At 43.6% G+C, this 20,657-nt stretch overlaps 1 protein-coding gene across 1 annotated transcript in view; it reads left to right on the forward strand.

Annotated features, from left to right (window-relative positions):
• Nucleotides 1-381: 381 nt before the first annotated feature.
• GSG1L2 (GSG1 like 2) overlaps nucleotides 382-20,657 on the forward strand; it is a 90,680-nt gene continuing 70,404 nt past the window's right edge. The window contains 2 exon segments of the mRNA XM_073606794.1: nucleotides 382-634; nucleotides 636-858. Coding sequence (XP_073462895.1) covers nucleotides 407-634; nucleotides 636-858 — 451 coding nt within the window. The 5' untranslated portion in view covers nucleotides 382-406.

Below are 20,657 nucleotides of genomic sequence, written 5' to 3' on the forward strand. Positions count from 1 at the left end.
CCATTTTTTTGGCTCAATAATAGATTCAGGATAGATAAAAGGAGCTTCTGTAACCCTCCGGAGACATTTAAAGCCCCTTAAAAAAAAAAAAAAAAAAAAAAAAAAACACACCTTTCTCTTTACCTGTTGACACTAAAACATTTCTCCAAAATTTTACCCAAATTTCCAATTTTTTTGCTGACATTTCTGGTAAATGAAGACTCTGGGCTTTACTAATAGAAGGATGATGGAGGAGGAGGAGGGGGGGGGGGGAGCGATCGGTGAACTGTTCTTTTCTCCGACTTTGAAAGCCATGGCGTATTAGGCGTGCGCTCTACTGGAAGCGAAGCCTTTTCTCTCTCATCCTGACATTTAGCGGACGAGCATCTCCCCCCCCCCTCTCTCCCCCCTCGTCAGCCTGTCACACATGACAAGCCCTTATAGAGTGGAGCTGCGCTCAGATCAATGCAGACACTTCTCATTGGGTGCCGGGGATGGAGCAGGACGCCAGGCGAGGAGCAGCTCCCATCCTCAGTCCGGTGTTGGGGATCTCAGGGCTCGGCTCTGGACGTCGCTGAGCTCCATGGACAGACGTAGAAGGGCCACTCTGGCGCTGACTCTGAATTTCCTCTCTCTCCTCTTCTCCATCACCGCCCTTCAGCAGCAGCTACTGGTGCGAGGGGATCCGCAAAGTGCCCAAACCCTTCTGCCAGGGCAGCTCCAGGGAGAAACAGACCTTCTGCATCCGCTTCAACAACTCCGACACCAACGGCAGCAACGTGGTCCAATACACCTGGGAGACCGGGGACGACAAATTCATCGAAAGGCATTTCCACGCCGGGATCTGGTATTCCTGCGAGGAGAACATCAGCGGAGACGGTGAGTGCCGGGAGAACTTAGAGGACGAATGATCGAATTTGTTAGTGGTTCGCAGAGTGCCAACGTTATCCATAGAGTTAGGAGCACTGCACCACAGGAGCTTACAATCCATTACCATACTGTAGTATTTTTTTACATTTATATAGCTTTGAGAACAATGTAACACATACATCAGCCTCTGCACCAGAAGAGCTTACAATCCATTATCCCAACCATGCAATAATAAAATAATAATAATTATGATTATTATTAGTAGTAGTAGTAGTATTCTGAGAACAATATCACATCAGTTTTTGCACCAGAGGAGCTTACAATCCATTACCATACTGTAGTATTTTTTTTTTTTTTTATTTATATAGCTTTGAGAACCATGTAACAAATACATCAGTCTCTGCACCAGAAGAGCTTACAATCCATTATCCCAACCATACTATATAATAATAAAATAATAGTAATTATTATAATTATTATTAGTAGTAGTATTCTGAGAACAATATAACATACACATAAGTTTCTGCACCAGAGGAGCTTACAATCCATTACCATACTGTATGATGAATATTATTATTCTGTAATTATATAGCTTGAGAACAATGTAACACATACATCAGTCTCTGCACCAGAGGAGCTTACAATCCATTATCCAACCATACTATATAATAATATAATTAATAATTATTATTATGTTAAGTATTATTATTATTATTTTTTTTATGAGACCAATATAACATACACATCAGTTTCTGCACCGGAGGAGCTTACAATCCATTACCATACTGTATGATGAATATTACTATTATTATTATAGGTCTGAGAACAAAATCACACATTAGTCTCTGCACCAGGAGAGCTTACAATTTGCATACAAAATAATAACAATAATAATAATAATAATAATTATTATTATTAGAACAATATAACATACACATCAGTTTCTGCACCAGAGGAGCTTACAATCCATTACCATACTGTATGATGAATATTATTATTCTATAATTATAAAGCTTTGAGAACAATGTAACACATACATCAGTCTCTGCACCAGAGGAGCTTACAATCCATTATCCCAACCATACTATATAATAATAATAACATTATTAAATTATTATTATTATGAGAACAATATAACATACACATCAGCTTCTGCACCAGAGGAGCTTACAATCCATTACCATACTGTTATGGCGATAAATATCACCATCATTATTATTATTATATATTTATAGCTTCGAAAACAATAAAACCCGCACCACAGAGCTTACAATTTATTATCCCGCCCCATATTATATTATTATTATTTGTATTATTATAAATATAGCTTAGAGAATAATATAGCATACACATCAGCCTCTGCACCAGAAGAGCTTACAATCCATTAACATACTGTAAGACGACGAATATCATTATTATTAATTTATATAGCTTATAACAATATAAACTACACCACAGGAGCTTACAATTCATTTTCCCAATCCATACTATATTAATGTTATTTGTATTATTATTTTTTATAGCCCAGAGAACAATATAACATGCACATCAGTCTCTGCACCACATGAGCTTACAATTCATTATCCCAGCAGATACTATATTTTATTATTATTATAAGTTCTAGTATTATTATTTTATAGCTCAGAAAACAATATAACATACAGATCAGTCTTTGCACCAGAGAAGCTTACAGTCTGTTCACCATATTATTATTATACATTTATATAGCTCTGACATATTCTTCAGTGCTGTACAGAGAACACTGATCTATTCACATCAGAGGAGCTTACAATCCTTTACCATACTGTATTATTATTATTATACATTGCTATGCTTCCGACATAAGCTACAGCGAGTGTTATACAGAGAACAATGAGCCATTCATATCAGTCTCTGCACCAGAGGAGCTTACACTCTAATGCCCCACCACAGTCACACATGATTATTATTCATTTATATAGCTCTGACATATACTATAGTGCTGTACAGAGAACACTGAGCCAAACACATCAGTCTCTGCACCAGAGGAGCTTACACTCTAATGTCCCACCACAGTCACACATGATTATTATACATTTATATAGCTCTAACATATTTTGCAGTGCTGTACTACAGAGAACACTGAGCCACAGGAGCTCACACTCTAATGTCCCCCGTGCCCCAGTCACACACCATTATTATCATAGATTCATATAGCTCTGACATATACTGTAGAGCTGTACAGAGAACACCGAGCTAATCACATCAGTCTTTGCACCACAGGAGCTTACACTCTAATGTCCCCTGCACGTTCTAGATACACACACATTCGGCTGCTTTTGGGTGGATTCCAGTTGCCCGGCTCGATGAATTTTGGAGAAAACCCAAACATGAGGAGAACATCCCGACTCCTGGCAGATGGGATCCTGGTTAGAATCAGACACGCTGAGTCTAAACAGGACACTCTGGCGCCCCCATCTGTTCGGACACAAAAGTGTATAAAAATGAGAAGAAATGTATTAAATTTATTAAAATTAAAAAAATGTAACAATTAAATTTTTTTTTTTTAAGGGTAATTAAAAGAGCAATAGTGTGCCAGGCAACCAATCAGAAACCAGATTGCAGCAGCTAAAGAATTATACAATTTTGTGTCCAAAACTAAAACGAGACGTTTAGCAGTCAGTTGAAGCAGATTGGACAGTGTGTGGGGATGTCTCTCCATGGGGAACAGACCTGGATGGAGAGATAAGATTGTTCAGGCACATTGTGCTGGTTTTGTGTTTGATGGAGAACTTTGAGTGCCATCTGTCGCCCCCTGGTGTGCGGGTAAGGTGTTTTGAAGAAAGGTCGTTTGACCATCTGCCTGACACTATGGGGACTATTTATGAAAGGTCATCGTTGATTTTGTGCATTTTTTTTTTTTCATGTATCTATTTATAAAGCCGCTCTGGGCAACGGTGAGAATAATCTGCCATGATCTGGGCAACTGCTGAGATAAAACTAATTTCAGGATAAGCTACCTACAGGGTGTATGGTATTTGGTGACTCAGTATATAGTTTGTCCATACACTTAGGGGTCTGTTTATAATTCATTTGCATAGCCATGCATCCAACGAATCTGCATGTACTTACATTCTGTGCAAATTGGGCAAAAACAAATGTTCTTTAGGTTTTTTTTTTCCCTCTCTTTTAAACAAACGTTCTTTTATTACTGTTGGTAGTAAAATACTGCTTTGTGGCCAGTAGATGGAGCTGAGAAGCATAGGTAATACATTGTATCTTTTCTTGCAAAGACATATGTAACAATAATAGTGAAAATCAGCAAATAAATGTAGCTATTGCTTACATGTATTTGCTAATTCCCTCTAGCATTCTCCATAAGGTCCCATTCTCACTTTGTGTAGCAGTAATGAGCATTCCCACACACTTTTTTTTTTTCTTTGCGTGTTTTTGTTACGTTTCCACATGTCGCACATAGAGCAGCATGGGGTTCCCAAAGAATCTCCTGCACCTTTTTGGGTGCGATGAGCTTCACAGGTTTTTTTTTTTCAAGCGCGCTTTGCTGCGATTTCCAAACATTTTTGCCACACGACAGTCGCGCTTAAATGGTACGGCATTTGGGCAGCCATTAACAATGAATAGCACCCAATCCCATGTTCTTATATGACTAGCGCCATTTTGATTCCAAGCCGCTCTTGTGTGAACAGTGTCTAATGTACCTGTTGCTACAAAGTTGTATGTATTCCTTATGCTACTCAGCTCCATCTAGTGCCCATAATGCAGTATTTTACCACTGCCCATAAAAAAAAAAAAAAAAAATGTTGTCCATTTCTGGGGTCCCTCGGTGGCGGCTCTTGCGGCTCCTCCCCGCATCGGAGAAGCGCTCTCCCGAGTCCAGCATTCGGCGTCCATAGAGGCCAAATGCAGGACTCGGCTCCGCCCCCCAGCGCCCGCATCATTGGATTTGACTGAGAGCAGCGGGAGCCAATGGCTACGCTGCTATCAATCTATCCAATCAAGAGCTGGACACGCATGGAGAGAGGGACGGCGGGGACGCACCGACGGAAATTCAGGGCTCAGGTAAGTAAAACGGTGGGGGGCTGGGGGGCCGTTGACTGCAAGGTGTTTTTTCACCTTTATGCATAGGATGCATTAAGGTATAAAAACACGAGCCTTTACAACCCCTTTAAACTCACTTGCTGCCTTATCTGCATTAAATTAGCACCAGAACCTGTGTAATTAATATGTTACATAGTTACATAGTAGGTGAGGTTGAAAAAAGACACAAGTCCATCAAGTCCAACCTATGTGTTTTAAAGGGAAGAGGTGGCAACCCTAGGAGGGGCACAATTTGGCACCTTTGCCCTGGATGATCTCATCCCGGCACTGGATGGAGGAATCTGTCAGATCTCAGTCATTCAGCCTGCAGTGTATGACCAGCTCTGCACTGAGAGGGAAGAAGAGTAAAGCGCAGTCACTAAATAATGGGCCAATATGGCCGCCCCCCCCCACCCCCCGCTCATATATAAAGAGAAACATTATTTCTGACCTTGATACATTTATATACATCCCCCATCACACGAGTTTCCTGATGTAAAGATGATAAATCCTCAGCCGTTCCTTGAGCTATTAGTTACCTGACATGAGACGAGCTGCGTTGGCTGATGGCGTTCGCCGACTCAGTTTAATTAGATGGAAAAGGAAAAAAAATGAATCCACTTTACTGGAATGAAGAGCCGATCAATCTTCCCCGGGTCACTAATGCTGAGCGAACATCAAATCATTTCTGGTGTCTGCCATGCGTTAGAGATTTGCAATATCTGGGAAGGCCGGTGATGAAAGAGAAGGACGCAACACCTGGAATGACCTGGGGGAGGCAGTACATTGGAATCATTGTGTATATAGTTCAGGTGATATAAAATCTATCAAGGCAGCAAACCCCATTTATTATACCATAGAACACAATCCATGTGTGTGCAGGACTGGTGCTATCACTAGGCAGACGCTTAGGGCACCCGGCCGCTGGTGTTCCCACTCTCTTCTCTCTGCAGGTAGCAACTAAGTCTCAGCATCAGCAGGCAGCCGCCGCTTCATTCGCACATAGTGTCAGAGGCGCAGCGGCGGCAGAGGACTGTGTCTGTGTCCTGACTCCCGAATGAATGGAAGCAAGCAAACATTCATTGATGGGCACTGGTAGGGTGCATTGATGGGCTCTGGTGAGGCTGCATTGATGGGCGCTGGTGAGGCTGCATTGATGGGCGCTGGTGAGGCTGCATTGATGGGCGCTGGTGAGGCTGCATTGATGGGCACTGGTGAGGCTGCATTGATGGGCACTGGTGAGGCTGCATTGATGGGCGCTGGTGAGGCTGCATTGATGGTCGCTGGTGTGGCTGCATTGATGGGCGCTGGTGAGGCTGCATTGATGGGCACTGGTGGGGCTGCATTGATGGGCACTGGTGGGGCTGCATTGATGGGCGCTGGTGAGGCTGCATTGATGGTCGCTGGTGTGGCTGCATTGATGGGCGCTGGTGAGGCTGCATTGATGGGCACTGGTGGGGCTGCATTGATGGGCACTGGTGGGGCTGCATTCATGGGCGCTGGTGAGGCTGCATTGATGGGCGCTGGTGAGGCTGCATTGATGGGCACTGGTGAGGCTGCTTTGATGGGCGCTGGTGAGGCTGCATTGATGGGCGCTGGTGAGGCTGCATTGATGGGCACTGGTGAGGCTGCTTTGATGGGCGCTGGTGAGGCTGCATTGATGGGCACTGGTGAGGCTGCTTTGATGGGCGCTGGTGAGGCTGCATTGATGGGCGCTGGTGAGGCTGCATTGATGGGCGCTGGTTAGGCTGCATTGATGGGCGCTGGTTAGGCTGCATTGATGGGCGCCTAGTGAGGCTGTATTGATGGGCGCTGGTGAGGCTGCATTGATGGGCGTTGGTGAGGCTGCATTGATGGGCGCTGGTGAGGCTGCATTGATGGGCACTGGTGGGGCTGCATTGATGGACACTGGTGAGGCTGCATTGATGGGCACTGGTGGGGCTGCATTGATGGGCGCTGGTGGGGCTGCATTGATGGGCGCTGGTGAGGCTGCATTGATGGGCGCTGGTGAGGCTGCATTGATGGGCGCTGGTGGGGCTGCATTGATGGGCGCTGGTGAGGCTGCATTGATGCTACGGTACGGTGCTAATCACAGGCAGTGAGACATTTACCGATCTCTGCAGCCACACATGGGGTAAATGTCTCACTGCCTGTGATTAGCGCCGTGCCAACTTCCTGGCGGGCTCTGCACGTGGGCTGTGCGAACACGCCGGAGCTCATCCTTACTCCCAGCACACAGCCCCTAAATTCCCCTCCTAGAACAATTTTCCTCTCAATCCGCTCGCAGCCACCCCCCCCCCCCCTCACATGATACCACAGTGCCCAGGGCAGCCACCTCTCCTGCCCACCCCTTGTCCCAGCCCTGGCATAGTGGCTTAGTGGTTAGCACTGGGATTCAAGTCCTAAGCGGGACACTATCTGCATGGAGTTCTCCCTGTGCCTGCGTGGGTCTCCCCTGGGCACTCCGGTTTCCTCCAACACTCCAAAGACATGCTGGTAGGTTAATTGGTTCCTGTCTAGATAGATGTGTACATACTAGAGTTGCCACCTCATCCCTTTAAACCCGAACACCTTTGAATTATACAGGTTCTGGGGCTAATTAAATGCAGATAAGGCACCAAGTAAGTTTAATTACCACCTCTATCAGCCACAGAACCCGTGTAATTATTATGTGTTCGGGTTTAAAGGGATGAGGTGGCAACTATAGTACATACAGTACTTCAGATAGGGACCTTAGATTGTAAAATCTTGGGGTGAATGTACAATATATAAAGTGCTGCATAAATTGGTGGCTCTATATAATACCTATTATAATAAATCTGATAAGGAAAAAGAATGGATGGTAGCGGTTGTTATGTCTTCTTATATCAGATAAGGTCTCAGTCCTCACGCAGCTCAGCAGAAGTTGATGATCTGAGGGAGGTTAATGAGCTGCATCCTCTGCGACCCAACAGACCAGACTTTAACCCATTCCTGGAGAATCTCAGTGCTGCCCTCCCCATGTAACAGCTGGTATTACACTTTCATACACCAGCTCCATCATTCAGGGGGGGATTTCATCTTCTGCCGACAAGTGTGATCCCCCCGGAGAGTCGTCCATCACAGATATTCCGTGTTCATTACAGAGTTCCCGGGGGTACAGGGAGGGGGCTTAGGGGACGACACCGACTAAATGTCATTCGTCTCCGATGACACCCGCGCCGTCCATGGCAAAAAAATTCCCGCAGTAAGCTGCGATGGTTATTAACATTTTCTGCGTGTTGGCAATAAGCCGGCGGAGTTTATTATGCAGCGCTGCGTATTCAGCACCTGAGTTGTGTTTATTGTATTTTCCATATCAGCTCCGCTCTAATGGAACAACAATGGGACCGCCGGGGACCAATTAACATTGAAGGGCAGGAGAAGTGCTCAGCCGGGGTCTGATGTCCTTGCAAATTGCATGGCGATCCTCCCCTCTATGCATATTGATGGAACAGAGCTGGAAATTGGCATATATATATATATATATATATATATATATATATATATATATATATATATATACACACTCACCGGCCACTTTACTAGGTACACCTGTTCAATTGCTTGGCGACACAAATTGCTAGTCAGCCAATCACATGGCAGCAACTCAATGCATTTAGGCATCTAGACGTGGTAAAGACGACTTGCTGAAGTTTAAACCGAGCTTCAGAATGGGGAAGAAAGGGGATTTAAGCGACTTTGAATGTGCCATGGTTGTTGGTGCCAGACGGGCTGGTCTGAGTATTTCCAAAACTGCTGATCTACTGGGATTTTCACACACAACCACATGAGTGGTCCAAAAAAGAGAAAATATCCAGTGAGCGGCAGTTATGTGAAGGAAAATGCCTTGTTGATGTCAGGGGTCAGAGGAGAATGGGCAGACTGGTTGGAGATGATAGAAAGGCAACAGTAACTCAAATAACCACTCGTTACACCCAAGGTATGCAAAATACCATCTCTGAATGCCAGTGGCAGCTGGTTCTCAAAATTTTTTGGGGGGGCGCAAACAAACTGAAAAATTCTGAAAAAAAACATCAATCGCAGCCTCACTGTGCCCATCAATTGCCACCACTGTGCCCATCAAACACAGCCACTGTGCCATCAAATGCCACCACTGTGCCCATCAATTTCTTCCACTGTGCCCATCAATCGCCGCCACTGTGCCCATCAATCGCCGCCACTGTGCCATCAAACGCAGCCACTGTGCCATCAAATGCAGCCACTGTGCCATCAGTGCCCATCAAACACAGCCACTGTGCCATCAAATGCCACCACTGTGCCCATCAATTTCTTCCACTGTGCCCATCAATCGCCGCCACTGTGCCCATCAATCGCCGCCACTGTGCCATCAAACGCAGCCACTGTGCCATCAAATGCAGCCACTGTGCCATCAGTGCCCATCAAACGCAGCCACTGTGCCATCAAATGCAGCCACTGTGCCATCAGTGCCCATCAAACACAGCCACTGTGCCATCAAACGCAGCCACTGTGCCATATCAAATGCTGCCAGTGTGCCCCCCGCCGTCTGCACTTACCTGTCTCAGTGGGACAGCTCCTCGATGTCTTCTCCCGTCCTCTCTTCCCATCCTCTGCTATGATTGGACACCTGGCGTCCAATCACAGCGCCTGTCTTTTCAGCCAATCAGGTGACAGGTAACAGATCCGAGCACCTGATTGGCAGAGAGGTGGTTTAGTGCTAGGAAAGCGATTATTCATTTGCTTTTCTAACACAGCTGAGTGACCTGCGTGCGCCCAGCATGGCGATTGCAGATCACCTTTTTTGACACATATTAGAGCCTATGGCTCTAATCAGGGGCTTCAAGACCACCCCCCGCCGATGTGATTCAGGCGCCCTGCGCCCGAAAAGGGGGTGGCAGCGGCGGCCATAGATAGATTCATGCAATGCATGAATCTATCTATTGGTGCTAGAGGGGGGTGGCAGTAGAGAGGGGGCGGTGCCCGTGCATCCTTAATGCATGGGCCGCCACTGCTGAATGCACAACACATCAAATCTTGAAGCAGATGGGCTACAGCAGCAGAAGACCACACCGGGTGCCACTCCTGTCAGCTAAGAACAGGAAACTGAGGCTACAATTCGCACAGGATCACCAAAATTGGACACTAGAAGATTGGAAAAACGTTGCCTGGTCTGATGAGTCTGGATTTCAGCTCCGACATTCAGATGATGGGGTCAGAATTTGGCGCATGGATCCATCCTGCCTTGTATCACCGGTTCAGGCTGGTGGTGGGGGGTGTAATGGTGTGGGGGGTATTTTCTTGGCACACTTTGGACCCCTTAGTACCAATTCAGAATGGTTTGTACACCACGGCCCCCCTGAGTATTGTTGCTGACCATGTCCATCCCTTTATGACTACAGTGTCCCCATCTTCTGAGGGCTCCTTCCAGCAGGATAATGCTCCATGTCACAAAGCTCCAATCATCTCACCACTGGACAATGAGGTCCCTGTACTCCAATGGCCTCCACACTCACCACATCTCATCCAATAGAGCACCTTTGGGATGTGGTGGAACTGGAGATTGGCATCATGGATGTGCAACTGACAAATCTGCAGCAACTGTGTGATGCTATCATGTCACTATGGAGCAAAATCTCTGAGGAATGTTTCCAACACCTTGTTGTATCTATGCCACCAAGAATGAAGGCAAATGGGGGTCCAACCCGCTACTAGCAAGTAGGGTTGCCACCTCATCCCTTTAGCCCCGGTTCACACTGAGCTGCGGGAATAAGTTCAGCTGAACTCGCATGATTTCACTCCCGCATGTCAGTCCCGATTTGGGACGCAATTTCAGATTTTTTTTTTTATTTGGCGCTTTTTCAATGTATAATGTGTAAATATATGTGAAAAATATTCACTAACAAAGAAAACAAAAAAAAAATGTAATTGTTTATCGTTTATAAAATAGACGTGAACAAAAAAAAAAGCAGGAAAATAATTAAATGGAGGAGAATAGGGAGCTAATTAAGGCTGATTGGAGTAAATTAAGGGTTATTAAGGGGTTAAACAGAGGGACATTTGTTCATCCCTTTGATCTGCAGATGAAGAAACAGAAAGATACAAAAAGAAACAATGTTTCTTTTTATTTTAGTGTTTCAGGGCTGATTGGGCTGCTTTTTTTTTTGACAGCTCCAATTTAGGACTTCTTTAACACTTCAGCTGTCAACAGGGGAGACCCCACTGACAGCTCAAAGAACGGAGCGTGAAAGTATTGGTTTCAGGTATCGGTGCATTTGCAGGAGTACCGATACTTGTGGAAATACTCGGTATTGGCACCGATACCAATACTAGTATTGGTGAAACCCTAATATATATATATATATACACACACACACACATTTATATACAGTGAGGACAGAAAGTATTAACCCCTTCTTTGGCCCCCAGTGGGGGTTAAAAGCGCCCCGCTAGCGACCGAAAAGTGCCGCTAAAGCGTCACTAAAACGAGCGGCGCTTTAGCGTTAATTCTTGGCAGCCCCAGTGTGAAAGTAGCCTAAACTTGCCCCAAAGATGCTGCAAGGATTTTTTTTCACCGCAGCGGAAGCGCACCGCCCCATTGTAAAGACATTCATTGATTTTAAAGGGATGCTTTTGTCTTGAGTTTTTCAGGCTTTTGTTTTTCTTATTTAATGTTTTTTATGTAATATTTTATTATTAGTAGTATATTATTATATTATTTTTATTACTATATTTTTATATAATATAATAATACATTTAATAATATAATAATATACTGTACTAATATAGCATACTACTACTACTACTAATAATAATTATATATATATATATATATACAGTGGGGACGGAAAGTATTCAGACCCCCTTAAATTTTTCACTCTTTGTTATATTGCAGCCATTTGCTGCCATTTTTTTCCTCATTAATGTACACACAGCACCCCATATTGACAGAAAAACACAGAATTGTTGTCATTTTTTGCAGATTTATTAAAAAAGAAAAACTGAAATATCACATGGTCCTAACTATTCAGACCCTTTGCTGTGACACTCATGTATTTAACTCAGGTGCTGTCCATTTCTTCTGATCATCCTTGAGATGGTTCTACGCCTTCATTTGAGTCCAGCTGTGTTTGATTATACTGATTGGACTTGATTAGGAAAGCCACACACCTGTCTATATAAGACCTTACAGCTCACAGTGCATGTCAGAGCAAATGAGAATCATGAGGTCAAAGGAACTGCCTGAAGAGCTCAGAGACAGAATTGTGGCAAGGCACAGATCTGGCCAAGGTTACAAAAAAAATTCTGCTGCACTTAAAGCTGAGTTCCACAAAAAAATGGAACTTCCGCTTTTCGGAACCCTCCCCCCCTCCGGTGTCACATTTGGCACCTTTCAGGGGGGAGGGGGGGTGCAGATACCTGTCTAAGACAGGTATTTGCACCCACTTCTGGCATAGACTCCCATGGGAGTCTACGCCTCTTCCCGTCCCACTGCGCTGTCTCCTGGGAACACACAGCTCCCAGGAGAGAGCGGGGACCACTTGGGACGCGCAGCGCGACTCGCGCATGCGCAGTAGGGAACCGGGAAGTGAAGCCGCAACGCTTCACTTCCTGATTCCCTCACCTAGGGACCCTGGGACAGGTAAGTGGCCATGTATTAAAAGTCAGCAGCTGCAGTATTTGTAGCTGCTGGCTTTTAATATTTTTTTTTTTTTGGCGGTGTGGGTGAACCCCCGCTTTAAGGTTCCTAAGAGCACAGTGGCCTCCATAATCCTTAAATGGAAGACATTTGGGACGACCAGAACCCTTCCTAGAGCTGACCGTCCGGCCAAACTGAGCTATCGGGGGAGAAGAGTCTTGGTGAGAGAGGTAAAGAAGAACCCAAAGATCACTGTGGCTGAGCTCCAGAGATGCAGTCGGGAGATGGGAGAAAGTTGTAGAAAGTCAACCATCACTGCATCCCTCCACCAGTTGGGACTTTATGGCAGAGTGGCCCGACGGAAGCCTCTCCTCAGTGCAAGACACATGAAAGCCCGCATGGAGTTTGCTAAAAAAACACCTGAAGGACTCCAAGATGGAGAGAAATAAGATTCTCTGGTCTGATGAGACCAAGATAGAACGTGTTGGCCTTAATTCTAATGCAGCGTACACACGGGCGGACTTTTCGACCGGACTGGTCCGACGGTCTATCCGGCGGACTTCCGATGAACTTTCCCAATGAACGGACTTGCCTACACACGATCACACCAAAGTCCGACGGATTTGTACGTGATGACCGGTTCCCATCCCCCCCTCCTGCCGCCTCCTCTCCTGGGTCCCATCGCCAGGTAAGCAGACTGCATGGGAGGCTAGAGGAGAGGTAGACCCCTACTCTCTCCATAAAGAGGACCTGTCACATCCCATGATATCACAAGGGTTGTTGTTCATCCCTTGTAATAGCAGTAAAGTTAGTACAAAAAAAAAAGTATAAAAAAATATATATTTTTGTATAAAAAAGAATAATAATGATAAAAAAATGTTTTTAAAGCGCCCCCGTCCTACCGTGCTTACGCGCAAATGCGAACGCATACGTTACTCCTGCACACACATGTAAACAGCGATCAAAACCACACATGTGAGGTATTCTCACGAACATCAGAACGAGAGCAATAATTCTAGCACCAGACCTCCCATGCAACTGGTAACCTGTAAAAGGCGTTTAAAGAGTCGCCTATGGAGAATTTTAAACACCATAGTTTGCCGCCATTCTACGGGTAATTTTAAAGAGTGACATGTTCGGCATCTATTTACTCGGCGTAACATTATCTTTCACATTTATACAAAAAAATTGGGCTAACTTTAGCGTTTCTTTTTTTTTTTTTTTCAATTCATGAAAGTGTTTTATTTCCCCCAAAAAATTGCGTTTGAAAAACCGCTGTGCAAATACCGTGTGACACAAACATTTGCAACACCCACCGTTTTATTCTAGAAGGTCTCTGCTAAAATTGCTAATAAGATTGGAAGAACTGAAGCCAATGAATGAAAGGGACGGGCCTGGGACAGTCAGGCTGGACATTCTTCAGCCAGGAAATGAGGCGGAGCTCTATCTGACTTTCTGCAGGTTCAAATGCACATTATGAGAAGCTCACAGTGTGCGGTGAAATCAGCCGGTAGAACTGTACAAGACTGAAGGGAAGGATGGAGTTCAGATTTACTATCCACCTTAATTTCCCAATAGACTCCAATTTACTGCAGATTCAGAAGTTTTGCCCAAAATGCCGGAATTTCTATGATGTCTGCAAATTGTAAACAGTTCATTTTGCTCATCCGTCCCCCCCATAAATCTAATCTCTCTGCAGAGCGGATGGCAGCGACTGTCTGGTGGATGTGATATACTACTGATATACTACTGATATACTACTGATATACTACTGATATACTCTTTATACTAATTCTTCTATAGCTGAGAATTTTCCTCTGCACCCACCCAGACGTGGCGCTCAGCAGAGGTTTTTAATCACCGGAGGGGATTGTATACAGCTGGTGCCAAAATTAAAATCAATATTTATTCATTTTACAATGGAGCGCGCTGATTGTACAGGAACCACAAAATCACCTAAAGCCGCCAGAAGTGGAAGTTTATAATGTACAGCTGTACAGTACTGTAATGTAATGTAATGTACAGCCGGGAGGTGAGTATATGGAGCGAGACGCTGCGTGGGTGCAATGAGTGGGGGAGGGGTAGGCTGATGCAGAGAAAACTCAGGGCAAGTGTAAATATAATAATAAATAACAAAAAAATGTTTTTATATATATATATATATATATATATTTATTATTATGAAAACTCAGGGCAAGTGTAAATATAATAATAAATAAATAGAATTATTTATATATATATATATATATATATATATATATATATATATATATATATATATATACATATTACTAGTAGTAGCATATTATTTATTATTATATTATTTATAATATTATTATATTATTTATATATAATATTATTATATTTATTATTATATATAATATTATTTATTTATATATATATATATATATATATATATATATATATATATATATATATATATTGGTAGTATGCTATATTAGTACAGTATATTATTATAAAATGTATTATTATATTATATAACAATATAGTAATAAAAATAATATAATAATATACTACTAATAATAATGAAATATTACATAAAAAAACATATTAAATAAGAAAAAAAAGCCAGAAAAAAGGATCCCTTTAAAATCAATAGTAGTATATTATTTATTATTATATTTATTTATGTATAATATTATTATATATAATATTTCTATCTATCTATCTATCTATCTATCTATCTATCTATCTATCTATTATTATTAGTAGTATGCTATATTAGTACAGTATATTATTATATATTAATCAATGTCCTATTATATAACAATATAGTAATAAAAATAATATAATAATATACTACTAATAATAATAAAATATTACATAAAAAAAATATTAAATAAGAAAAAAAAAAGCCTGAAAAACTCAAGAAAAAAGCATCCCTTTAAAATCAATGAACGTCTTTACACTGGGGTGTCGCGCTTTTGCTGCGGTGAAAAAACAATCCTTGCAGCATCTTTGGGGCAAGTTTAGGCTACTTTCACACTGGAGCCGTCGAGCATTAGCGCTAAAGCGCCGCTCTTTTTAGCGCCACTTTAGCGGGACTTTTCGGCCACTAGCGGGGCGCTTTTAACCCCCCACTGGCAGCCGAAGAAGGGGTTAAAAGCACCCATGTTGTAGCGCTTTGGAAGCGTTTTCCATTTATTTCAATGGGCAGGGCGTTTTGGGAGTGCTCCCAAACCGCCCCAAAGATGCTGCTTGCAGGACTTTTCCTAACGTGCCGCAAGCGCACCGCCCCAGTGTGAAAAGTCACACTGAAATGAATGGGAGGCGGTTTTCAGCCATTATTTGGAGGTTATTTTTAGCGCTAAAATGCCTGAAAACCAGCCTTAGGCAGCTAAAAAAAACTCACCAAAAACTCTCCTCCCTATTGAAATGAACAGGAACAGCCTCAAAAGTGCCTTAAAAATGCCCCTACTAAGCATTTCGGTGCAGTTTTTGTCAGTCACATGCCCTTTAAAAACACGTTGCAATCGCGGGTCGCACTTGTGGTGCTATTATTTGTTAATGAAACCCCAAAATGAGTGTCAAAATGCACTACAAAAGTGGCAAAACGTGCACTGAAAAAAAATGCTCGACGCTCCGCGACCGGAAAAGTTTTGGATCTACTTTGGGGAGTTTTTCTGGACTTTTTTCTGGTTTTTGGTTCCATAGACTTCAATGGATCAAAAACGTGTATTGAAAAAAAATAAATTAATAAATAAAAATAAACGTGTTTTGAAAAACGCAAAATGCACCTGGAATATGCAAACTGCATAGGTGTGAATCAGGCCTGCGGCTCCACCCATAACAACAGAATGTGCGTTGTGCTTGTGGTGCCATTCGTTGTTAATGGTGCTGCAAACATGACCAACAGACGCGCGTTTACACCTGGTAAAAAAAAAAACGCGAAGCCTAATTCCCAAAGAGGCGAAGGAGTTTCTTTGGCGCATTTGTCACATGTAGAGCAGCACATTCCGGTGAACGGGCAGCCCTATGCCGTAGCACAAGAATGCGCAAAAAAAAAAGTGTAAAAAGAAAAAAAAAATCACGCTTTCACGCGTCGCGGAGAGGTGAATGCTGGCTAAACTGGACATGGATTTCTCATGGAGGGTGGAAGAAGGGAATTTCTTCACAGCGGAGTCACGCAGCCTGCGTGCTTTAGGCCGCATTCACACCTGTTCGACGCAACGCGTTTTTTTACCGTCTGTATTGCGTGCTACCCTATGCAAGACAAATGCGCCAAAGTAGGTCCTTTTTTGGCAGTGAACCAAGAGCTTTTTGCGTTGCAAGTTTTGCTGCATTTTTAGGCTTCTTGCATACGATAATCCTGTTTGAGCATCTGTTTTTTCAGACTTTTTTTTTTTTAACCACTTCCCGCCCTGGTTGAAAGGAAAAAAAAAAAAAAAAACGGCTGAAAAAAATAGATGCTCAAACAGGTGGTTCCATTATCCTGACTGGATGTCATATGACGCTTTTCGGGATAAAAAGCCGGCGCGCTCCCGTGTCAGTCTGACACACCGCAACACCGATCTAGGTAAAGAGCCTCTGACGGAGGCTCTGTACCACGTGATCAGCTGTGTCCAATCCAAGTGTAAACCAGGAAAAGCCGCGTATCTCTTTTCCTCTATCGTGTCTGACAGACGCGACTAGAGCAGAGCCGATTGGCTGCTCCCCTGGCAGGGAGGGTCTGCACTGATTCATTATCAGCACAGCCCCCACCCAGCACCACCAGGTATGCCACCAGGGATGCCCACCACTGATGACCACCTGTTATGCCACCCATGAGCACCAGGGATGACACTCAGTGCCCATAAACTATGCCAATCAGTGCCTATAAATGGCAATCCGTACCCATCAGTAATGCCTGTCAGTGCCTCCTTATCAGTGATGCCCATCAGTGCCTCCTCTCAGTGTCCATCAGTGCCACCTATAAGTGCCCGTCCTTGCCCAAGAGTCCAACCCATAAGTACCCATCAGTGCCAACTATGAGTGCCCATCATTGCCCAAGAGTCTAACCCATAAGTACCCATCAGTGCCGCCTATCAATGCCCATCAGTGCTGCATATCAGCGCCACCTATCAGTGCCGCCTATCAGTGCCCATCAGTGATGCATATTAGTGCCCATCATCAGTACAACCTCATCAGTGCCAGCTCATTGGTGCCACCTCATCAGTGCCCGTCAGTGAAGGAGAAAACTTGCTTATTTACAAAATTTTATAACAGAAACAAAGAAAAACTTTTTTTTTTTTCGTATTTTAGCTGTACTGAGCTTTTTCAAGCTGCAGTGTGCAAGAGGCCTTTGCGTGACAAACGCGCGGTAAAAAGGCGGCACTGCGTTTCCAGAAATAAGGGCAGGACGGCGCTTTTCTGTCCGCGTTCTCTGATATTCTGACATCACAACCTTCCGCTCAGAACGTCATTTTTATGGCGGTATCAGACGCAACACAAAGCAGTTTTTTTTCCCCCCATTTACAGAGCACTGCAGCACTAGGGAGCCGAATTCGATCGCTGTGACCAGTTGCTCTTTGCGCCTCTTCTTCATCCTTTACATCATCTGGTTGTCTGGGCAGAGTTGGCGCTCCACACTACAAACAAAACCCCTTCAGTTTCCATAACAGCCGGAAGATTGTTAACCCCCCGCTGCCTGAAACATGTAAGGATGCGCGGTGTGTCTGCGGAGATGAAGGTGTCACGGCGAGGAAGGGGTTAAAAATCTCCATACACGCTCACGCTGCCTTTCATCTTGTGTGAACACCGACAACCCAACACAATCTAATGAGAGCGCCAAATAAAGCCGGATGAGGGTCCAAAAACTATAAAGTGACCACAGCACAGACCTATCAATTTCTAATCAATCTGGAGCACGAGCGATCACAAACAAGTGATCCATCATCAATAAACATATCAGGCCAGGGCAGAAAATGATCAATCATATTGCATCTCCTCCCAGCCACTCTGATATACATCTGATCATGGAGATTACATGTGGAAATGCAGATGTGATAACTTTGTGATTGCATGTCTATTGATCGAGACCCGCCTCCTGTTATGTGTTATATCAATCAAATGGATTGAGAGTTATCGATCAATTCTTATTGGGAGATATTGATTGGAGAGAAATCTATAATTTATGAAATGCATATGTCACCACCATTGGTCTCATCAATACACGTGTGACCACCTTTAATAACAGTGTTGGGTCACAGACGCCAACACATTTTGGGGAATCCAAGGCCTCCCCCCTTCTTCAGGGCTACAAAACAGATATTGGTTCATTTAAATCTGCGGTGTTTGAACTTCTATATAAAAATATATAAACCGTTAGATACAAATATCATAACAGAATTCATAATGTATAAATATATAAAGATAAAAGCATAAACTATTTCATTAAAATGAAAGAGAATGTTCAATTGTAACCAATATTAACCCTTTCATGACTAAGCCTATTTTTGAAATTTGGTGTTTACAAGTTAAAATCCATATTTTTTGCTAGAAAATTACTTAGAGCCCCCAAACATTATATATATTTTTTAGCAGAGAATCTAGAGAATAAAATGGAGATTGTTGCAATATTTTATATCACACGGTATTTGTGCAGCGGTAGTTTAAACTCAAATTTTTGGAAAAGGGACACTTCCACGAATTTTAAAAAATCCAAACAGTAAAGTTACCCCCATTTTTTTGTATAATGTGAAAGATGATGTTACGCCGAGTAAATAGATACCAAATATGTCAGGCTTTATAATTGCACGCACTCGTGGAATGGCGACAAACTATGGTAGCTATGAATTTCCATAGGCGACGCTTTAAATTTTTTTTTTACGGTTACCAGGTTAGAGTTACAGAGGAGGTCTAGGGCTAGAATTATTGCTCTCGCTCTGACGATCGCGGCGATACCTCACATGTGTTATTTGAACACCGCTTACATATGCGTGCGCGACTTCCGTATGCGTTTTCTTCGCTGCGCGAGCTTATTTTTATACTTAAAAATTGTGTTTAAAAAAAAAAAATGTTTTTTTTTTTACTTTTATTGCTGTCACAAGGAATGTAAACATCCCTTGTGACAGTAATAGGTGGTGACAGGCACTCTTTATGGAGGGATGGGGGGTCTAAAAGACCCCAAATCCCTCCTCTGCACTTCAAAGGATTCAGATCGCCGAAAACGGCGATTCTGAATACTGTATTTTTTTAAAAATTCGGAGCCATTGGCAGCCGAGTAAACGGGAAGTGACGTCATGACGCCGCTTCCGCGTTTACATTGAGAAGGCTGGAACGAAGCCGCCCACGGCTTCGTTCCAGCCCGCCCACAGCCGCCGGAGGCAGACGATTGGACAACGGGCCTCCCGATCGCACGGGAGGCCCGGTAAGAGCGGCGGGAGGCGGCGGGAGGGGGGGGATGTCCCCTCCCGCTCCTCCGGTATAACAGCCGAGCGGCTTTTAGCCGCATCGGTTGTTATATATGGGTGGCCGATCGCCCGCTCAAAACAACGGTACCGGGATGATGCCTGCAGCTGCGGGCATCATCCCGGTATAACCCCCGAAAGCCGAGTACGCAGATGTGCGTACGGTCGGCGGGAAGGGGTTAATAATAACAATCGCCTGTTTTCTATTATCCTGGTGTGTGTGTGTGTATATATAGATATCTAGATACATACATATCTATATCTATACGCACACACACTCATTTTTGTAAATATTTTCTTCTATCTTTTCATGTGACAACACTGAAGAAATGACACTTTGCTACAATGTAAAGTAGTGAGTGTACAGCTTGTATAACAGTGTAAATTTGCTGTCCCCTCAAAATAACTCAACACACAGCCATTAATGTCTAAACCACTGGTAATAAAAGTGAGTACACCCCTAAGTTGGGGCCCAATTAGCCATTTTCTCTCCCCGGTGTCATGTGACTCGTTAGTGTTACAAGGTCTCAGGTGTGAATGGGGAGCAGGTGTGTTAAATTTGGTGTTATCGCTCTCACTCTCTCATACTGGTCACTGGAAGTTCAACATGGCACCTCATGGCAAAGAACTCTCTGAGGATCTGAAAAAAGATTTGTTGCTCTACATAAAGATGGCCTAGGATATAA

Source organism: Aquarana catesbeiana, linkage group LG12 (assembly GCF_042186555.1).
Source record: "Aquarana catesbeiana isolate 2022-GZ linkage group LG12, ASM4218655v1, whole genome shotgun sequence".
NCBI lineage: Eukaryota > Metazoa > Chordata > Amphibia > Anura > Ranidae > Aquarana > Aquarana catesbeiana.